At 52.8% G+C, this 16,769-nt stretch overlaps 2 protein-coding genes across 6 annotated transcripts in view; both read left to right on the top strand.

Annotated features, from left to right (window-relative positions):
* Positions 1 to 7,068, top strand: part of RNF213 (ring finger protein 213) — a 48,527-nt gene extending 41,459 nt beyond the window's left edge. Inside the window, exons 55-67 of one of the 2 annotated variants that reach the window (XM_071573927.1) lie at positions 288 to 447; positions 771 to 951; positions 1,736 to 1,830; positions 2,107 to 2,358; positions 2,484 to 2,616; positions 3,185 to 3,268; positions 3,568 to 3,748; positions 3,864 to 4,065; positions 4,198 to 4,275; positions 4,567 to 4,764; positions 5,515 to 5,604; positions 5,704 to 5,882; positions 6,445 to 7,068. In XM_071573927.1, coding sequence (XP_071430028.1) covers positions 288 to 447; positions 771 to 951; positions 1,736 to 1,830; positions 2,107 to 2,358; positions 2,484 to 2,616; positions 3,185 to 3,268; positions 3,568 to 3,748; positions 3,864 to 4,065; positions 4,198 to 4,275; positions 4,567 to 4,764; positions 5,515 to 5,604; positions 5,704 to 5,882; positions 6,445 to 6,598 — 1,987 coding nt within the window. In that variant the 3' untranslated portion in view covers positions 6,599 to 7,068. Of the gene's footprint in view, positions 1 to 287; positions 448 to 770; positions 952 to 1,735; positions 1,831 to 2,106; positions 2,359 to 2,483; positions 2,617 to 3,184; positions 3,269 to 3,567; positions 3,749 to 3,863; positions 4,066 to 4,197; positions 4,276 to 4,566; positions 4,765 to 5,514; positions 5,605 to 5,703; positions 5,883 to 6,444 lie in introns of those variants that run through there. The other variant, XM_071573928.1, reaches the window with a different exon arrangement.
* Positions 7,069 to 7,714: 646 nt separating this feature from the next.
* On the top strand, positions 7,715 to 16,165 carry ENDOV (endonuclease V). Of its 4 annotated transcripts, none has more exons than XR_011699434.1 (9): positions 7,715 to 7,806; positions 8,190 to 8,361; positions 9,599 to 9,733; positions 10,117 to 10,156; positions 10,258 to 10,370; positions 10,480 to 10,548; positions 11,147 to 11,247; positions 14,648 to 15,519; positions 15,764 to 15,844. XR_011699434.1 is itself a non-coding variant. In XM_071573929.1 (9 exons), the coding sequence occupies exons 1-9, from the start codon at positions 7,769 to 7,771 to the stop codon at positions 16,021 to 16,023; spliced, it is 1,005 nt and encodes a 334-aa protein (XP_071430030.1). In that variant the 5' UTR covers positions 7,715 to 7,768; the 3' UTR covers positions 16,024 to 16,165. The 4 variants fall into 4 exon arrangements, 3 of the variants coding, with proteins under 3 accessions (XP_071430030.1, XP_071430031.1, XP_071430032.1); XM_071573929.1 differs by having other exon boundaries at positions 14,648 to 14,724; positions 15,764 to 16,165; XM_071573930.1 differs by having other exon boundaries at positions 11,147 to 11,275; positions 14,648 to 14,724; positions 15,764 to 15,879.
* Positions 16,166 to 16,769: the final 604 nt, after the last annotated feature.

The raw sequence follows: 16,769 nt of genomic DNA, 5'->3' as shown, positions 1-16,769 counted from the left end.
ACTTTACTGTCATGCCTTCAAGGCCAAAGGTATCAACCACTTAGTGCTGCCCTCTGGAATGTGTTAGGAAGGGATGTCCAAGCAAGAGTAATCAGCCAGCAAAACCAAACAAGCTGGATTATCTGTGTGCTAAACTTACTGGAAGCCTTCACTCCCTTGTAGCACTTTTAATTGCAGCTTTTATGCCATTCAAAGACCTTATGGGTCAAAAAGACGTAAGTGAGTATCAGAGATGCCTGTGTGTTTTTGTCAAGGCAAAAGAATACTATACATACACTTTCCTACAGGAGTAATGAGGACAGAACTCAAACTGGCCACATCCTTGGAGATGTTCAGCACAGAAGAACACTGGGACTGTCTGATCGGGGCATGTCCCCCGTTGTCTTTGTCCTGATCCGCTTGCTCACACACCTGTCCATGCTGCTGGGAGCCACAAAAGACCCTCAGGTATCTTCCAGAAACAGTCCCAAGGGGCCACACAGAATGTAGTGAAACCTCTGTATGCTGCTGGTTGTTTTCATCGTATTGCCAAGTAACAAGGGCAGTCTGTCCAGGGGCAGGACTCAAATTCCCTTCCTGCCTTGCCCAGGGGTGACTTTGGTTCCTTCCTGCACTTCCATGGAGGCTTATACACCCACCTCTGCCTTTATTGGCTCCAGTGGCAGGAATCCCATGGGGTGGAGGTTTCTGGCAGGACTGAGCTCTGTGTGCCTTGTGCTTCCCTGGGCATTATTGGCTGTGCTCAACTCTTTTATTTTGTTGGTCTTTAGTCAGTGAGAAAGATGATCAAGCCACGGGTGCGCGACGCGGTGACATTCCTGCAGGAGCACGTTCAGGAGGACTTGGAACAGCTGACAAAAATTCTGGGGAAGAGTGTGGATGAGACTATCAACACCCTTCATCTTGTGCTCAGCAGCCTCCTCCAGGACCCCCAGCAGCACCCAGGCCAGTGTAAGAAAATCCACCTGTCATATCACACCTGCAGCTGTGTTTGAAGGGTCCCAGTGATGCAGCCTCTGTGCTGATAAACCACTTCAACAGCAGCAGCTCAGCTGATAAGGAAAGTCCAGAATTGGAAGCTGTAGGGAGTGAAGAATTTTTGGCTTCTTTCAGTTGAGTATGTGGTGTTTGCAAGGTTTAGTGCAGTCAATAATTCTGAAAATGAATTATTGACAAAATAATGTCATGACAGATTGGCAGAGCCTCCAGCTCCCGAGCAGGGGTGCTGCTCCCAGCACAGCAGCTTGTGCTGTGTGCAATCTGCATTCTGTGCTGCCCTCTAAATGACTCCCAAGGAGTTCTTTGGTAGAAGAGGGCTGGCAGAGTGTGGTTCATGAGAGAATCTGGGTGTGAGTTGACACAAGTCACTGTGTTGTGGAGGGATTTTATGTAAAGCATATTATGAGTGTGTGACAGCACCAATCAGTATTCCAAGTTTCAGTCTGTCATTGATCATGCTCTGACCTTGGACAAGCTATTTAACCTTTCTGGGGTTATGAATGACTTGTATAAATGTCCCCATCATTCACATGAAGGGCTGGAAACTTCTGGAAACCTGGATCACTGTACTGGTTTGGGTGTCACTCTCCAGATACTCATTTAGCTTCTAGGACCTCTGCAACTGCTCTTGCTCCTCATGCTGACCTGCAGGGATGTCCCATCAGCAATGTCAGTTAGAGAATCTGTGCTTTAGTTTCACTGAAATATTGCAGCTATATAAATATTCCTGTTGCAGGGCCAGTGCGGTTTGATCATGTTCTCTCCACCAAGGAGAAGAGAAACACATGGGAAGAAATTGTTGCAAACACAATTATTGTTCCTGAATTGCAGGTGAGAAATTTGCTGGACAAAATGTCAGTAGCTGAGCAGTTCAAAATCCATTTATTTGGACATCTGACGTGCTGTAATACCTGTGCCCACTTTTCACCCAGCTATTCCTAGAGCCATCCCATCCATGACATACCTGCAGGTTAAGGGTCTTTATTCCACCTATGGAAATGAGTCTGAGATTTGAATTGTGCGGGGATGATTTTGTATAGCTGGAAAAGCAGAAATGGGTTAATTCAGTTGAAAGCATTTGTCCAATAATTATTTTTTTTAATGCAGGATTTGGATAAAAAACTTCTGAAGTTAAATCGACAGATACAAGAGGATGAGAGAATTTCTTCCAACCCCATAGTGAAAATAGTATATGGTGACCCAGCGGCGTTCCTGTCCCGGCTGCCAAAGGACAGTCACATACATCACTCCAAGATGTGGAACTGCAGGAAGAGAATCTCGGTGGAGAACCTGGGCCATGTTGTGCAGCAAAAGAATGCCAAGGACACTGTCCCTCTGCTTTGGAAGTTCCTGCAGAAGGTGGGGGTAACACAGGGATGAGAGCCTGGCATGTTCAGAGAGCACGGAGCCAAGGGCTGGTTGGTGTGGGAAGGACTGGTCTGTCCAGGCACAGCCTTACCCACAGGCTCCCTTTCCTCCTCCAGGAAACTGAACTGAGGCTGGTGAAATTCCTGCCAGAGATTCTGGCTCTGCAGAGGGACTTGGTGAGTCGATTCCAGAACACTGCTGAGATCAAACGCTGCTCCATCAGGACATTCCTCAGAGAACCCCTCTCAGGTGAGAAGACTCTACCAAAACTGTAATTAATGAAATAAAAAGCACTGGATTGTCCAGTTGAAACTGGAGGTGAAAACTTCTCTTCAACTTGCCATCTTAAGACCTCATATTTTCTTTTTAACTCCCATCCAAATGGACTGAAGACCTTAACCCTGAAGTTATGGTTGGAAAGGTCACTAGGTGATTTTAGAGACTTGAATACACGAGATTTTTCACAAGGGGTGGGAGTTCTGCTCAGGGACAGGCAAGAGAAATCCCTCAGTGCAGCAGGGGGATGTTGACATTTTAAGCTCAGCTCTAGAGCAGGACCTGCCTACAGGCTGGAATAGATGTCCTTCCCTTCCTTTCCTGAACAGACATTTTGTGGCAATTCCTTCAACTGTATTTAAGTACTATTACTCATGTTTTTAACCACTTCTAGAAAAATAGTGAAGTACTTAAGGTCATGCAGAATCAGATCAAGGATCAGATCAAATTTCAGTGGTATGCTTTGAAAATTCCTGTATTACGGAGTTTCAGTGTTGCCAGAGAAGGTGTTTCATGGATTTTTCTTTCTGTTGTTCCTCAGATGTGATGAGGGAACTGTTACAGAGGAGAGTGAATGTGTTTCTGTCTGTCTGGAACAAGCTGAGAAGCTCTCTGGACACCAGTGGTGAGCACCTTATTTCCTCTTTCACCGTTCAGGTTCCTCCTGTCAATGATGCTGAGGCATATCCTCAAAACTGAGCTTGGCCACTAAATTTTAAGATCATCTAGGTACAAGTGAAAGAATTAGCTTCCCTTTTGTACTATTCTCACCTGAACTTGTGCCTTTCAGTGCTGATTCCTTAATGCAGAGAGCACAGCTTTTCTCAGGCTCTGTACCTTCTCCTGCCCTGGGTCAGCTCAGGAGGGGCTGGCTCAGCCTGGGCTGTCTCTGGGCCACCTCAAACAGTCTTCTCTTTATTTCAGGGGAAATTAAGCTCCCTAAAGGCTACTGTGATTTTGACCTGACCCTGGACAGCAAGCTTGAGGTGCTGCTGCCCCGGCGGCAGGGCCTGGGCCTCTGCTCCACTGCCCTGGCCAGTTACCTCATCAGTCTGCACAACGACTTCGTCCACTCAGTGAACAAACACATCAAGGAAGATGACAGGTGAGTTCCTATTCCATTTTTTGGGCTCTGTTTTGTTTCCTGCTCCCACACATGCAGCTTTCCCTATTTCAGAAAGGCTTCTCACTTTGAATGGAGACTGTTTGCTCTCCTGCAGGTACCTGATCAGCCCATCAGAAGTGGCTGACCTGCATTTGATCAGTTATGAGGTTGAGAGAGACCTGATTCCTCTGATCCTGTCCAACTGCCAGTACAGCATGGAAAAGGGAGGGGAGACGTTGCAGGACTTTGATCTGGAGAAGATCCAGCAGCAAGTCATCAGCAAGTTCCTGCAGGGAAAACCACTCATCACGCTGACGGTAGGATGGGGCAGGGGCTCTGCAGCCTGGCTGGTTTGGGAGCCCTGCATGGGTGCTGCTGCCAGGCATGCACTGTGAAGGGTGAGCAGTGTTTGCAGAGCTTTACATCCATGGCTTTCTCTCCTCTGACAGGGAATCCCTACCCTGGTGTGCAGACATGATCGGAACTATGAGCAGCTGTTTAATGATGTCAGGGATAAGCTGGAGCAGGTGGGTTTCTGCACTGGAGGAAACAGGGCAAACATGAGACCACTGACTCCCCAAGAACTCTTGTGTTTTCTGTCCCTTGCCTTATCCATCTGAAGGTTGGCCCACTGATCTCTCAGCATGCCTTGAATATGTTGGACTTCTGTTGTCAGTCAGGATTTACAAAGGAAAGGGAGACAGTTCAATACTTCAGTTTCTGAATCTGGGGCTCTGTCGTCTTCCATGACTTAAGCACCTTGAGCAGCAATCAGGAATGGCTCTAAACTGATATTAGCTCTGACTTCATGTTTCCAGAGTGCTTTGCCCAGTTCTGTGATGAACATGATCAGTGGGGAGCTGCAGTCCTACAGTGATGTCTGTGATGCTCTGTCCCTCACTGAGGTCACCCTGGGGTTCCTGGCCATGGCTGGTGAGAACGCTGAGATGCTGCTGACTGACTACATTGAACAAGTTCTGCAGATGGGGGATCAGACAAACCCTCACATACTGCAGGTGAGTCCTGAGGGCAAACCTCTGACTCTTACAGGCTAAAATCTGCACTGGTTTATGCTAAATCCAGCTAGTGTGACCTTCATCCCCAGCAAAACTTTAGCTTGAAAGGGTTCAAATTCCCTCCCCACCCTATTCAACAGTGAGGGGGAAGCAATTTTCACTCCCCCTGCAACCACTGTTTGCAAGGTGGGAGCACCTGACAGCTCGTGATGCTCAGCACGTTCATGCAATGCTCCAGAAAGGTCAGGTGCGGGAGGTGCGGAAGGTCAGGCTTCTCTGCAGATCCAGGCTCTGTCAGCACGGGAAGGAGAAGAATCAATGGAGTGTCAGCAGAATTATTACAGTGCTAAAACTGAGCAAAGTGAGAACTTCAGATCTGAGTCGGATCCTGGTGTCACTGGCCTGGTGCTGAAACCATTCCTTCACCTCTCTGTACTGGTGTTGGGGAAGTTTTTATCTCCTAGTGGTGTATGAAGAGAGGCCTTTCACTGGTGGGGCAAAGGGACTGTGTTGTGACCAGTACATGTGACAGAGCCCAGTCACTTTTATGGTACCAAACAGATGGATTATTGAAGGCAGATGGGAAGGGTGGGGGGCAGGGGCCCACTGCAGACAGGCTATAAGCACGTTAAAGGGCTGGATGAACTCCCTGCTGAGCTCTCTCTGCAGCTGGGACCTGCCTGGGCAGGGCAGGCTGGGGACAGGCTCCCAAGGACATCCCTTGCATCCGTGTATGTGTTTTTGTTCCAGGCCCTCAGGCGATGCCACCTCAAACACAACATAGCCCTGTGGCAGCTCCTCTCCACCCGCAAATCGGAGCAGCTGCTGCGCCTCAGAAGGGTATGGCACCCCCAGAGCTCTGCCCAGCTCTTCCTCTGCTCTCAAGGAAGCTGCTCACATGTGACTTTGGTTGTGTTTTCTCCCTTGCTGCATTTTTAGGATCCTTTTGCAGACATCAGTCCAGACTACAAAGCTGAGCTCAGTCCGGAGATTGCCAAGCTTCTCCACACCTTCCTCGTCCACTCGAGGCTGGAAACCTTCCTGCAGGAGCTCCATGAAATGATTGTCTTGAAGCTGAGACGTGTCCAAGCTGTGGATGAGTTCAGACCCACGTGGAGGTACGAGTTACACAGCCCAAAGCCACCAGTTATTTAACTGAACCTTCTCTGCCTCAGAATGCACATGATGGGAACAGTCCCCTTGGCAAATACCTGTCCTGTGGGGACACAGCACAACCAGCAACTGTAGAAATACCCAACTTAGTCCTGAGACATGCTGCCCATTTCTGACATTTGTGACTTCCTTTTCCATGAGCTGTTTTGGGAGCACTGCTGGAGTGCACCAGGACTGCTGCTCATGAGCACAAGCTCATGCAGGCATTTGGATTGAATCATTGTAGAATCAGAGACTTAATAAGGTTGGAAAAGCCCTCCAAGATCATCAAGCCCAACCTTCAAGGATGTGCTCACTCAGCTCTCCAGAGACACACCTCAGCCCCAACAGCTCCATTCTGCTCTGCGGTGCCCCTTGCTGTAACTCCAGCTGGCTGTTTAACCCTTCTCATTACAAATACACCTGTTAACCTGTATATTTAGTATTTTGGGTGGTGGGAATACACGACTATTATATGGTACTTGTGGTTTGCTGTACTACTAATGCCATTTCTGCTCTGTTTTCCAGCCTGAAAGAATCGCTCCTGCCTTACCTTGATGCCAAAGACTCTGAATTAGCTACAGAGCTACAAGAGACATTCCCAGATGAGATTCTTCTCTCTCATGCAGTTGCTACCTGGAAAGCAGCTGCCCTCCTCAAACGAGAGCGCAGGGAGAGCTAGAACAGGGCCCTGCCAGGACTGTCCCTGCCACCGCCCCTGGGGGTGGTGGTTCTGGAATGGTGGAGGGTTTGTTTGGGGTTGGTAATTGTTTTTGGGTTTGGGGTGGTTGTTTTTGCTAACTTCAGTACTAAGCACATGCTGGGGAGCTGCTTCGGTGCAGCAGGAGGATGAAACAGAAGGACCAGCTGCGTGTGAATCTTGGATAACCACAATCCCAGAGGCCCTGAGGAAGATGAAGGATTTTTTTACGGACCACTGTGCCCTATTTTTTCAGTCTGTATTTCCCCTGACACTGGGTTGTTGGCAGGCTCCTTCTCCCAGTTCTCCCTTCCTGCCCCAGTCCCTGCTGCCAGCACCTCCTCCCTCTGCACCACGGAGGGGAGATGGACCCTTGGAGGATGTGGCTCCTTCACTGCCTTACCCCGCTGGGGCTGCTGCCCCTGCCCCAGTAAAGCTGGTTTTGTGCCTTGCTGGTTTTGTGCCTTGCTGGTTTTGTGCCCTGCTGTGCTTCCCTGCCCCTCTGGCTGGGCCGTGACCCCCAGGGATGGCACAGAGGGTTAGAGGGACCAGCAGCTGATCCCGGGCTGTGTCAGGGGCAGTTCTGAGCCCCCTGAACCCCTGCAGAGCTGCCCCAGCACAGGGAGGAGCACATGGAGCTGCTGGAGTGGCCAGAGGAGGCACCAGGATGGTCCGAGGATGGAGCAGCTCTGCTGGGAACAAAGGATAGAGAGTTGGGATTGCCCAGCCTGGGGAAGGGAAGGCTTTGGGGGTGACCTCACTGTGGCCTTTCAGTGCCTCAAGGGAGCCTGCAAGAAACACGGAGAGAGAATATTGATAAGGGCCTGGAGTGAGAGGAAAAGAGGGACTGGCTTCAAACTGCCCTTTGCCATTATTCCCAAATCCAACTGGGAGGGTGGGCAGGCCCCGGCACAGGTGCCCAGAGAAGCTGTGGCTGCCCCATCCCTGGGAGTGTCCCAGACCAAGTTGGACAGGGCTTGGAGCAACTTGGGCTGGTGGAAGGTGTCCCTGCTCAGGAAAGGAATGGCACTGGGTAAACTTTAAGGTCCCTCCCACCTCAGACCCTCCCACCGTTCAGGATCCCAAGCCGCGGTTTCGCGGAACGGCCTTGCTGGGCCCCGCGTTCCGGGGGACGGCGGCGCCGGGGCCGCCATGGCCGCCACTGCCGAGCGGCGCTGCCGCTGGGAACGGTACGGGCAGCGCGGCCGGGCCGGGCTGGGGACGGACAGCAGGGCATGGAGACAGTCAGCGGGGCATGGGGACAGCGGGGATCTGGGGATAGTCAGTGGGGCATGGGGACAGCCCTAGGGACAGATAGCGGGGCCTGGGGACAGACAGCGGTGCATGGGAGCAGCTCTGGGGACAACCCGCGGGGCATGGGGACAGCCCTGGGGATATGCGGACAGCCCGCGGGGCATGGGAGCAGCTCTGGGGCCAGCCCATGGGGCATGGGGACAGCTCTGGGCCCTGGGGACAGCCCGCGGGGCATGGGGACAGCAGGGCCGAGCCTGCGGGCGCCCGGGGGCACCATCAGGACAGGGTCCCCTCATGGCGGCCCTGGCACTGCCCGCAGGGAGCAGGCCCGGCTCAAGGCCACCGTGGTGGACCAGGACACCGAGCAGTGGCAGAGAGAGCCCAACTTCTGCGGGCTGGAGAGAGTGGGAGGTGTGGATTTATCCTACACCAAAGGAGACGACACCACCGCCTGCGCCTCACTGGTTGTGCTCAGCTACCCTGACCTCGAGGTACTGTGGGGACAAGGGACAGGGGCCATGGGACACGGCACACGGGACATGGGACACGGCACACGGGACATGGGACACGGCACACAGGACAAGGGACATGAGAGGTTTGTAGCAAACTAGCACAGATTGCCCAGAGAAGCTGTGGCTACTCCATCCCTGGGAGTGTCCCAAGGCCGGGTTGGACAGGGCTTGGAGCAACCTGGGCTGGTGGAAGGTGTCGCTGCCGATGGCAGGGGATGAGACTGGATGGGCTTTGAGGTCCCTTCCAACACAAACCATTCCATGGTTCTTTGATTCTGTGTTTGTTCAGCAGAACCCCCAATTGTACATTCACAAGAAAGGTAAACAGAACAAAAATACATGTAAGGATTTAGACATAAGTTTAAGAGGGTGTGATACAAACAGCTCCAAGTCATGGGAGGTTTGCAGTGTGGCTGGAAACTCACCAGGTGGCCATAGACAAGTTGAGTGTCTGTTCAGGGGAGCTGGTACCTCTCAAACCATGGTGAGACGCAGCTCCTGGTCAGGCACAGGAGATTTCAGCTGCTTTGGGGGTGTGTTGGAAATAATCAGTGTCAGCCACTTCCCAGAAGGAGCCAGAAAGGGCTGATGTCCCTCAGTCCCTGTGGACAGAGGGAAGTGTTTGGAGCATTCTGATGCAGAGTCTGGTGTGCGAGTTCCTGCTGGGAGTCAGCTGATAATATGGAATAGGACATGAAAAAGCCTTTCCAAAGCCACCATGGATCCCACATCCCACAGTCCTTTCATGTGAACTAATAAAGTTTTTTTGTCTCTTCATCAGCTTTCAAAATGATGCAAAACTCATCTTTAACAATAAAAACTCTTAACAAGCAGAGAAATAAAGTTTGATGGTTGCTGCTGGGATTTTTATGAACTGAACTTCATTTTGTGCTGTGATTCCTGCCTTGCCCTGCAGATCACTGTTTTGTGCTGCCTCACAGGGTTTGTTTTGACCTGTCCCTGCCCAGAGCCAGAGCTCTTTGGTTCTGCCCTGGCAGGGTGAGGTTCTGCTGTCTGGTCTGTGTTTCAGGGACTTGCTGCCAGGCAGGGCATGGTGTGTCCTGTCCTGTCCTGCAGTCAGTCCCTTCCCTGTGACAGTGACACAGCCCCGAGCCCTTGGCTCTGTGGGAGAGACCCAGAGGAGGGGAATGAGCCAGAGGAGGAGCCTCTGGAACTCACCAGCCCTGCCCCGAGCCGCTGTCTCTGCCCGTTCCAGGTGCTGTACGAGGATTGCCGCTTGGTGACTGTCACTGCCCCGTACGTGGCCGGATTCTTGGCCTTCCGAGAGGTCCCTTTCCTGGTGGAAGCTGTTCAGAGACTTCAGCAGGAGGAGCCCAAGCTCAGGCCTCAGGTGTGGCGTGTTTCCTTGTCCCAGGCTGAGGTGTCATGTGGGCACAGTCCCACTGAAAGGTGTTCTCTCTCTGGATGCTCTCTATGGGCAGCGTCAGGGGTGTGTTGGAGCATCCCTTGCCCTTTCCTTGGGGAGCAGGGATGTGGAGCCAGGAGCAGCCAGGCCTCCTGTGGGAGGCAGTGGGAGCCCTGGTGTGTGTGCAGGGCACTGCCACCCCAAGAGCTCACACTGCTGGTTGGAATCAGGCACGGGCAACACTGCAGGAAGAGCCTTAGAGGGAGAATTAAAGAACTGAGAGAGACTTCTGCTTCCTCCCAGAGCCAACATTGCTGGTTGCTTCTCAGAGGCCTCAAGAAATAATATTTCTGCTTTGGCTTTTTCAGGTGCTTCTGGTAGATGGGAATGGGCTGCTCCATCCCAGAGGTAGGCCATTCCTGGATAGCCCTGCTCTTCTGGTCCCTGTGCTGCTGGTTGGGGTTCCAGTTCCCTGGGATCCTGTGGCTACAGTGGCTCGTTGCTGGCAGGTTTTGGTGTGGCCTGTCACCTTGGAGTTCTCACAGATCTACCATGCATTGGAGTGGCTAAGAACCTCCTGCAGATGGATGGTGTGGTCAGGGATGAGCTGCACAGGGAGCAGGTTAGGCCAGCCTGGGAATTTATTTCTTCTCTTTAATATCCCAAGGGAATTGGCACAGCCACATACAAATACGTCCTAACAACCTGACCTGGTGTGTGTTTATCCCTAGATTCGTTCCCTGCAGAGGTCAGGAGATACATTCCCACTGACAGACACTTCAGGGAGAGTCCTGGGCATGGTAAGCTGGGGGGGTTCCCTGGCCACTTGGCTATGAGGGTGTTGTTTCCATTGTGGGACTGTCTCAGTGATCCCAATTTAGGAAGGCAGGTGGGGATTAGTAACACTTCCAGCCCCTTCCTGAGGGCTCAGTCATTCATAGAGAGTTCTCAGTTCAGGTGTTGGGTACAATCTTGTCCATGGCTGTGGCACCTGAGGTGCTCTGGCACCGCTGTGTGTGAACCCCAGTCAGAGTGAGGTGCCAGTTCCTGACAGTTCACCAGAATGCAATGCGGGAGCATCTGACTGGGAGGAGAACAGGAACAGGTCCATGTAAGAGACTTCTGTGTCTGGTGTCAGTCTGCAGTGGCACGTGTCCCTGCATCCCAGAGCAGTGTGAGGCATTTGGGGAAGGGCCAGAGGGGTCCAGAGGGACAAACAATTCCTGTGAGGAGACACTGGGATGGAGAAGAGATTCGGGAAGGCTGGGAACTGCAGTCACAGAGCCACCACCCCACCCTGCTGAGGGCGACTGTCTGGCTCATAATTCACCTGCTACCACTCTGTGTGTCTGTGAATGAGCCTGCTGAGTGCTTGATCTCTCGTTCCTAAACGTGCAGGTGCTGCGGAGCTCCAGCAACAGCTCGAAGCCCCTGTACGTGTCTGTGGGGCACAGGATGGGCCTGGACACGGCCGTGCGCCTCGTGGGGTCCTGCTGCAGGTACCGCATCCCGGAGCCCATCCGGCAGGTACGGCAGCTGGGCCCAGGGCAGGGCAGGCCTGAGCAGGGAAGCAGCAGTGGAGGGGCTGTGTTTGCCAAGTTCGTGGTGTGTTCCAGAGCCTCAGTTTGCCACTCTGCTGCTCACACTCTTCTGCTGTTCTCGAAGCCCGTGGTGGTGTTTCTGTGTCTGTGCTTCTCCTGACGCAGTGCCCGGCAGTGCTCCCAGCCCTGGCTGCAGACCCAGCCTGACTGATGCCCTGGTTCCTCTCTGCAGGCAGTTCCAGCAATGCCGATGTTAATCCACAGGAGCTGGGAATGCAGCTTTCCTGGGCACTTGGAGCCCAGCACAGCCTGCAGTGCTGCTCCTCTGGGTTTTCCCTGCTGCCGCACTCCACACGGAGCCCCGGGCCCAGCCAGCAGGTGACAGCACTGCATCACTGTCACTGAGCTGCAGCTGCCACCAGGGCTCAGCCTTGGCTGATTAAATTGCAGCAGGGCTTCAGGAGAGGCTCTGGAGAAGCATAAAGGCTCCAGGACTTCTGGCCTGGCAAGTGCCTCTCTTCTCGTGGGGTCACTCTGCTGTTGGCGGTTCCACAGCCCAGGTCCAGGAGTGCCCAGGGAGCAGGGCCTGCTCAGGTGTCCCTGTTCCTAATGCTGCCCTGGCCAACCCATTGGCACCGCTGCTGTGCCGTGCTGGTTGGGTGTTTGGGTCTGCCCACCTGTGCAGCCCCCCCCAGAGCAGCGCTGGGGTGACCCTGCTGAGGGTTCTGCACCAGAGTTGCTCACAGGCACTGCACTGTTCTCTGAAAACTGAGCCTTTACTTATAAACCAGACAAAAATCTTACACCTTGAAGCAAAACAAGCCTTGAGGTGTCCAAACTGGAGCCAGAGTTTCTAATCTCATACCCAGTACCTGCCAGACAGGAGGAGGCTGATGGAGCTCCTTATGTAATCTCCTCCAGCCAGGGACAGCTGCCTCTGCAGAGCTCCAAGCCAGCTCTGCAGCTCAGCATGTTCAAAGGGAAGGGAAAAGCATTCCCATTGGAAACAAAAAGGTGTCTTGGAGCTTTGCATCACCCTCATTTCGCTTCCAGCTATCTCCAGGATTTGCTCATGTTTGGAGAATCTTCCAGTTTTCTGTGACCTTTGCCTAGAGTGATGGAATGAATTATTGTCACTTTTCCTACAGAGAAATGAATAATCCAAAGGGAGTGTGTTTACTGTAGAGGGATGGCAGGAGATAAGGACGCTTAAACCTTTCCATGGGCCTTGCCCCTGCTGCAGTTCCTCAGTGTGGTGACTGTCACAGATCTTGGCACAGGGCAGAGCTGGAAGCCTCAGCTCTTGAACACCGAAGCTGGAGGTAGGAAGTAGAAGGCTGTGGAGAATCCTGCTGTGGATGGCTGACTTGGCCTTTGTGCCATGGTGAATCCCAAAACAGCCTTGATGGGGGACATGCTCGTGTCTTTCCCAGTGTCATGAAAGACCTGTGGATCAGCTCCTGGTTTTTAAGTTCTGGCAGCCCTGGAAGTAAAATGCTCTATGCAAGCTCAGCTGCCCATGCCTCCTGGGGCTGTTTGTGCTTTCTGTGAGGGCAGCATGTGCAGTGCTGTGCAGCTGCTGTGGGAACTCAGACCTGCTTTCCCAGAGGCAGGGCTGGCCAGTCCCTGTAGGGAATGTGGTGCTTCCCAGGAATGCAGCACTATCCAGGCAGGGATCACAACTGGTCAATTTGTATTCAGCCCACAGTGTGGTCATGTGGCCAAGGAACTGACTGTTGTGCAGGTGGGCAAAGTGATCTCTCAGGGAGCAGAGGGAATTCAGTGTCACCTACAATCAGTATTTACATCCCACTTAGTCCTTATTCCTCGTGCCAGTGCCAGGACAATTTGGGATAACTGTGCTTACATGGGGTGATCTTTGCCCAGCCAGCTTATGAGGTTCTGCACAGAGCTGGTCATTCAGAGCTTCCAGGCAGGAACTGGGGTAGGCAGGAGCTGTCATCCCAGAATAAAAAGCACAGCATTCAATCTGAGTGGCCCTGGAAAAATACCAGCCCACCTGGAAGGATGGAAGGAGGCCTGCAGGTCACTCTCTGAAATATTGAGCACTTGCCCTCAGGAGTGCGAGACAAGCCATCAGCCCTCTCCTCTGAGACTGGATGTTGGTCTCTGGTATCCTGAGAATCCACCTCCCTTCGGGTGTACCCCCTGCAATCTTGCTGTGTCCACAGGAGTCACCACTGCCCCTGAGAAAACAGGCAAAGCAACAATTCCAAAGTCAACACCATCCCCTCTGAAAATAGCCCAAATCTGCAAGGATTATTACAGGGCAGTGATCCATCTTATTGATTAGCCCAGTGGTTAATCACCGGGCTAAGCTGACTCCAGCACTGTGCTAGGAGTGAGCACGGACTGGGAACTGCCACCTAATCAAGCATTAGCTGATGTTCTCAGCAGAACGTGGTTGGGGTTTTTCTTCCCTAGAAAAATAGTTCATAGCTGTGCCTTCTGCTCCTTGGTGTCCCCGTAGGGACTATCGAGCAGCCTCCTTCCCTGGTTATAAAATACATCACGTAATCGCTTATCCTGAAGAGTGATCAAAGTTATTTGTCAGTTCAGTTATGAAACTGTCCAATTATAGAGAGAAGGGGAAAAAAATCTCCCAAACAAACCACCCCTTATGTAACTCTCATTCTCAGCTGGCAGGATGGCTCTGCAGTTGTGGAGCAGGTTCCAGCAGCAGCAGGCACAGCTTCCAGTGATGGCTCTGGGGGTGAGGGGGTTGAGGGCTGCTTGGGGTATGGGAGAGGCTCCTCAGGGGCAGCACACTGGTGAGAGCAGCAAATGCTTCAAGGACAGCCACCAGGGATGTGTTAACCCACTTTCTGAGCGTCATCGCTGTGTGCTGTGAAGCTTTTCCAGCTGGGAAGGTCACATCCTGCTTTTTAAGTGGGGAGAGACACTCTGCCTTTGAGATGGGGCACAGCAGCTGCTCTGAACTGTCACAGTGTGTTTGGGAAAGAAGGTTATGAAAAAGAGAAGAACTTTGAGGGACTGTAAAAATCAACTGCTGGTTCTCAAAATTGTCCAAGAGCCTGGGATGTTCTTGTGGTGGCATTGGAGAGTCTTCTGGTGTGGTACAGCACTGGAGAGCTGAGCAGTAACACTTCAGAGGGGACAAGAACACCCAGTAAATATCCAGCAACACTTTCTTACAGCTCTTGGGATGTCGTTGGTGCTCCCCTTGCCCCAGGCTGTCCTGCCGTGCTGGAACAGCCATCCAGGGTTCCTTGTTGTGCTCTGGTGACAGCAGGGTGGGTGAGACACTCTGGGATGACAGGGAGGCACCAGCCAGGCTGATCAGACCATTCCCACTCATTTTCCACCTTAATTCCAGGCTGACATCAGGTCCAGGGAGTATATTCGGAAGCACCTGTGTGCACCACTGGAGGTCAAACCTGCCAGGCCAGAGAGGTAGGTGTGTGGGCAGCCCAAGCAGGTGCCTCTCCAAAGGGCATCTGCTCATGGAATGAGCTGCAGTAATGGCATTAAAAGGCCAGGAGGGATAACAAGGTGAGCTCAAGTGACATCAGGACATGTGCTGCCTTCAGAAAGGGTGATTTCTGGTCAATGTGGCCATGCTGCTTCACACGTTCCTCCCTCACAGTGCTGTGTCCTGAGCTGGGGAAGGTCAGTCGGGATTTGGTCTTTTTTTGGTCCTGGTGATAAGCAATCAGCAAAGCACTAATGCCCACAGGTGTGCCACAAGGGTGGACAGAAATACCTGCAGGGAGCTGGGATCAGGCCCTGGATCTCAGGGGAGGGTCAGGCTCCCCCCAGTCTTGCGTAACATGGGCCAGTGGGTGCTCAGTTTATTGGTGTAAATCCATGGCAAGTCCTCTGAGGTGCAGGAGCTCCTTGTGTTGTGGCTTCAGTGAAGTTCACAGGAGTAATGGGTTCCCTCAGACCCACAGCAGGACCAGGGTGGACAGATATTGGATGGCCCTACCCCAGGAGCTGTTCAGGGCTGAGCCAAGTGTGTCAGGGCTCCAGGGGTCCTGAGGGACCAGAAGGAGTGAAGATGGTTGGTGGTGGCAGTGGGGGATTAATGCAGCTCTTACAGATTCTTCAGGATACCTGGGTCGTGCAACTCACTGTGCTCTGCTCAGCAACTTCATCCTTCAAGTCATGCACCCAGGAGCAGAAGGAGGGGCTCTCCCTGCTCCTGTAGTGGTGGTTCACAGTGTGGCCAGGCCTTGGGGCAGCTCTGTGAGTGCCAGGCTGGGTGTCCCCTGTTCATGCCAGAGTTCATCTCTCAGCCCTGCCTGCCTGGGCAGTGCTGGAGCTCACCCTGGCTGCTTTGGAGGTTGTGCACCAGAACGCCCAAACCTTTTGCATTTGTGACCCTGTATCTCACACCCTGTGTCTGAGCCCCATCTTCACCAAGTGACTGTTGTTTGGTCTTGTTGGTTTCTATCTTTTTTTGTCTGTGACCTTGTTCTTTTTCCAACAGCAAAAAGGAGGCTGAACTGGAGGATTAGTCTGATGGCAGAAGAACCTGCAGGGCTCCTCTTCACTGGATCCTCTCCCTCCAGGCTGAGTTCTGTCAAATGCAGGAGCCCGGTGCCATGCCAGGGGCAGAGCCATGCCAGGCCATGTCCCTCAGGACAGTGCCAGCCCCCATGTGTGTCCTGCTGGACTGGCAGAGCACTTCTGCTCAAGGATAATCCTTACACTGTATTTCTCAGGGTTTTTGTTAAAATCTTTTTGTAAGTAAAGGTTCATGTGTAAGTTTGCTGCAACTCACTGGAGTCCTTGGGTAGCTGCAGGAGGTGATTTACAAAGAGATATTGAGGCATTTAACCTTGAGAGCTGGCCTGTGGCTCCCACCACACCTCTGTGGCACAGAGAGGGGAGCAGTTTCCCCCCATCCCTGCAGCCTGTGCTCTCCCATTCCCTTGGCATGTCTCTGGGGAACAGAAGTCCCATTCCAGCTCCAGCTGGCCCTGGCACATGGGCAGGGGACGTTGTGTGCCAGGTGTTTGTGTGAATCACCAGGGAGGGCACAAAGCCAAGACTCTGCCCAGGGCTTTGAAGAGGTTCAGGTGTCTGAGCTCCAGGACCTGAGGAGCTTCTGCCTGTTTGGTGTTGTGGCAACTGCCGTGGGGCTGTGGTGGTGACAGAGTGTGTGCCAGAGCCTCACAGTGCTGCCCAGCTCTTCCTGAAGGAAGGGTCATCTAAGGGGAAAGGAAAGTTTCCCATCAGGGATGGGGAGGGAGGTCCTTCCTGAATACACAGATCAGTCAGGGTGGCCAGATCCCAGCCTGGAGTTTTTGCCCTGTGAGTGGACTGGAAGAAGTTCCCTGGTGCCCATACCTTGGCCCAGCACCAGCTCAGCTGTTCGTAGAGCTTTGTTGGAGCAGCAGAGCCCAGCACAAAATGCTTGTGTGCCCAAATCAGTCCTTGTCCAGTCTGCATTGCTGAAGCTGCTCCTCCCGAGGTTGGAGTCCAGGCTGTTT

Source organism: Pithys albifrons, chromosome 19, assembly GCF_047495875.1.
Source record: "Pithys albifrons albifrons isolate INPA30051 chromosome 19, PitAlb_v1, whole genome shotgun sequence".
In the NCBI taxonomy this organism is placed as follows: Eukaryota; Metazoa; Chordata; class Aves; order Passeriformes; family Thamnophilidae; genus Pithys; species Pithys albifrons.
Note: the sequence above shows the minus strand (reverse complement) of the source record. Positions and strands in the feature narration are given on the sequence as shown.